At 37.6% G+C, this 2,975-nt stretch overlaps 1 protein-coding gene across 1 annotated transcript in view; it reads right to left on the bottom strand.

Annotated features, from left to right (window-relative positions):
• Positions 1–2,824: 2,824 nt before the first annotated feature.
• LOC103375011 (uncharacterized) overlaps positions 2,825–2,975 on the bottom strand; it is a 3,850-nt gene continuing 3,699 nt past the window's right edge. The window contains exon 4 of the mRNA XM_008305197.1: positions 2,825–2,970. Within this exon, the coding sequence (XP_008303419.1) occupies positions 2,825–2,970 (146 nt within the window). The remainder of the gene's footprint in view (positions 2,971–2,975) is intronic.

A 2,975-nucleotide genomic window follows, 5' to 3' on the forward strand; every position in this document is an offset into this window, starting at 1 on the left:
CTTGATTGACAGTCGGCAGCGACGATGCAGATGAAGCGAGCAGAAGGCGGTAAATGTGGGCGGGCAGAGAGGGCCTGCCTCTCAATCCGTCTGACCAATCGCTGCTCCTATGGCTCCGCCCCCCTCTGACGATTTTTGCGTGACTGGCTCCAAAAATCCAAGATGTCAACCAGGAAGAAGCAAAACCCTGGCTTCATTTTCTCAGTGCAGAAACCAACGGATGACGTCCCGGTAGCTACGCCCATCTTTTATACAGTCTGTGGTTGTAGCACTACATAGTTTGTCAAATCAATGTTAAAGACAGGTTGGTGTAGAAGGACATTTATAATAACATACATTTAAAACAACTGCAATATTAGACTATGATGAAAGGATAAATCTCGATGTCAATGTGTTTATTGCAAAAAACAACTTATTTTATGTGGACAGTGATTTTCTTATTATTTCTATGAAATAAATAAGCATTTATGAGTCTCAGCAAGCTACAGTAAAGAACAAAGCCAGTCCAACATAGCCTCAAAACACCTTAATAATTCCAGCGTTGAGTAAAAGCAATGCACAGTTCTCTTTGAAAAATGAACCACAACACATGTTGAGATGCTTTCTTACATATAACAAAGAGCTGAACATCTTGGAAGTCAGTAGATTTCACACAAAAAGAAACAAGTGCTTATTATTCTATTTCTTCTCCTTCTTGCTTTCCAATGTCGAGAATTCCAGTGATACAGTTGCAAAGGCTACAATAACATAATCCTGAAAATTCTGATTTTTTATTTTATTTTATTTTTTTAAACAAAGATTAGGGCAGACACTTCCTAGTTTAATCACAGCCAGATGAGAAAAAAGGATTTCTGTGGCGCAGAATATACCGTAGCGCAAAGTAATACACCAACAATAAGACACAAATGTGACACAAGACCAAAATCAGCATTCTGTGTGTGTTGCTCAAGTACAGACAAACATCCTGGTGCGAGTTTTACAAAAGCAGCTCGCTAGCACAGCACAGATGAGTTCACCTGAGGGGTGTGCTACAAAGCAAGTTTGACATAGCCAGTATTTTTTTCTGTCAGCCAGATCGACGAAACAGAAAGCCTCAGTCAGAGATCCTTTATGAATCAGGCTTCTTCTTTAGACTTTAGTTTCACTCTTTGCTTTAGCTTCAGGAAGAGGAGCATGGAGAGCTATGAAGAAGATAAAAATGTATTAGTCAGAAAAAACAAAGCTACTTCAAATGATGCAACAGAGGAATCCTAGTAGAAAACTGTTAATCATGTAAATGTATATGTATTTCTTTAAATATACACTGTTAATGCAGCCCATTATTTCTAAAGGTTAAGAGCTGTTAAACTTCAACTTAATACGACTGAAAGTGATATTGATCACCTCAGGTTTTGGCCAAACAAGGGAAATTAATGTTATTGATTGAATATGCTCTGTGATAACTACCAATACACTCATTTTTTAATTCTGTATTCTAGTAGCTACAATACCAACTGTGTAAAATGAACTGAGCAGCAAACCAGGACCAAAAGCACATTTAAACACTTTCTGCGTCACCAACTGAATACACGTAGGTTCCCATGGCAATGCAATGCATACATTGTGCACTTCTGTAACTGGTAACAGCTTCATTCAGTGTGATTGTTTTGACATGCAGTTCAACAGGTTATAACATATAGATATAACATATTCCTGTAACTGAAAATCTATTGCTCTTAGAGAATTGTCAGGAAACAAATTAGTGAAAAAGGGATGCTCCTTAGAGCCAATTTAAATCTCCCAACTCTGAACAGAACCTCCTCTGGAGCAGGATAGCTGTGCAGCATAAGTTACCATCGAGCCAGGGTGAAAGAGGNGATTGATCACCAAGAGTAACAATTTGTTAGAATTGTTGTGCTGACTCTGAAATTATATCGGTGGACGAATAATTCAAAGGTTGGTTTTAATAATTTTAATTCACGCAATCATTTGCTTTAGTGTGAAAATAAGTACATCTTATTTTCCACACTAAAACCCTACAATAAGGGAGAGACTGGAAATGTCTTTTTTGTTTGTTTTTTTGCTGTCTGCTACCAAGTGGCTGCATTAGACAGTCTGACCTATTGCTCACTGAAAAACAAGCAAAGATCCTGTGAAGAGACATTAAGGTGACGCGTCCGTGAATTATTTTAATTCATCTTTTCATCAAGGATGTAAGAACTGTCTGTCTGTAATTTTATGTAGTGTAGTAAGACAAGACAGCCATCTTTTCCTCAACAGTGGGTTTAAACTTGTTACCTTCTAACTTATTCATAAATAGGTATGTGGAGATAAATTCATGAATTCAAATTATTTCTTTTAAATGATTGCATTTTACATTCTGATTATGTAATACCAGTCATATACTGTCCAATGTATTTTAATTCAGACTCGCTGATCTCGATGATCACAGGTCATTTTGGTAAATTTGTGACTTTCCCTTACACATACTGTAGCAACACACAAGTCAAGTGATACAGGTTATTGATGATACTCTCACTTTGATTACAACACTGAGTAAAATTACTGCAAATTCAACATTTCAACAAGAATGTTTTGCCTTATGATTTGGTGCAAACTACACAGCAGTCCTACACACTCTGACCATTTTGACAGTAATCCAAGTGTGTGTCTTAATGGTTGGAAGTGTGTGAATTTTAAATAATTTACAACTTCTGTCACATCTGTTATTTCCATGTTGCTGTGGATACTTAAACTGCATGATGCGTTACATTTTTTTCCCCTTGACAGTTGCTTCGGTGTAAGTTGTGGTATTGTCAGAGAGTGGAGTTCTTTTGATGTGGCGTCAGGTTTGCAGGGACAAAAGCTGGTCATGGTGGTTTTGGTGGCCGTTTAGTTCTTCCAATGCACTGCTCTTTGTGAAGGTAGTGTTTTCTCTGTGAGACATCTGTTGATCAAAAGTGGACACTGTTGCCAGTTTGGGGATCATGTCTTCA

The sequence above is a fragment of the Stegastes partitus genome, unplaced genomic scaffold, assembly GCF_000690725.1.
Source record: "Stegastes partitus isolate 25-593 unplaced genomic scaffold, Stegastes_partitus-1.0.2 Scaffold2435, whole genome shotgun sequence".
Classification (NCBI taxonomy): domain Eukaryota; kingdom Metazoa; phylum Chordata; class Actinopteri; family Pomacentridae; genus Stegastes; species Stegastes partitus.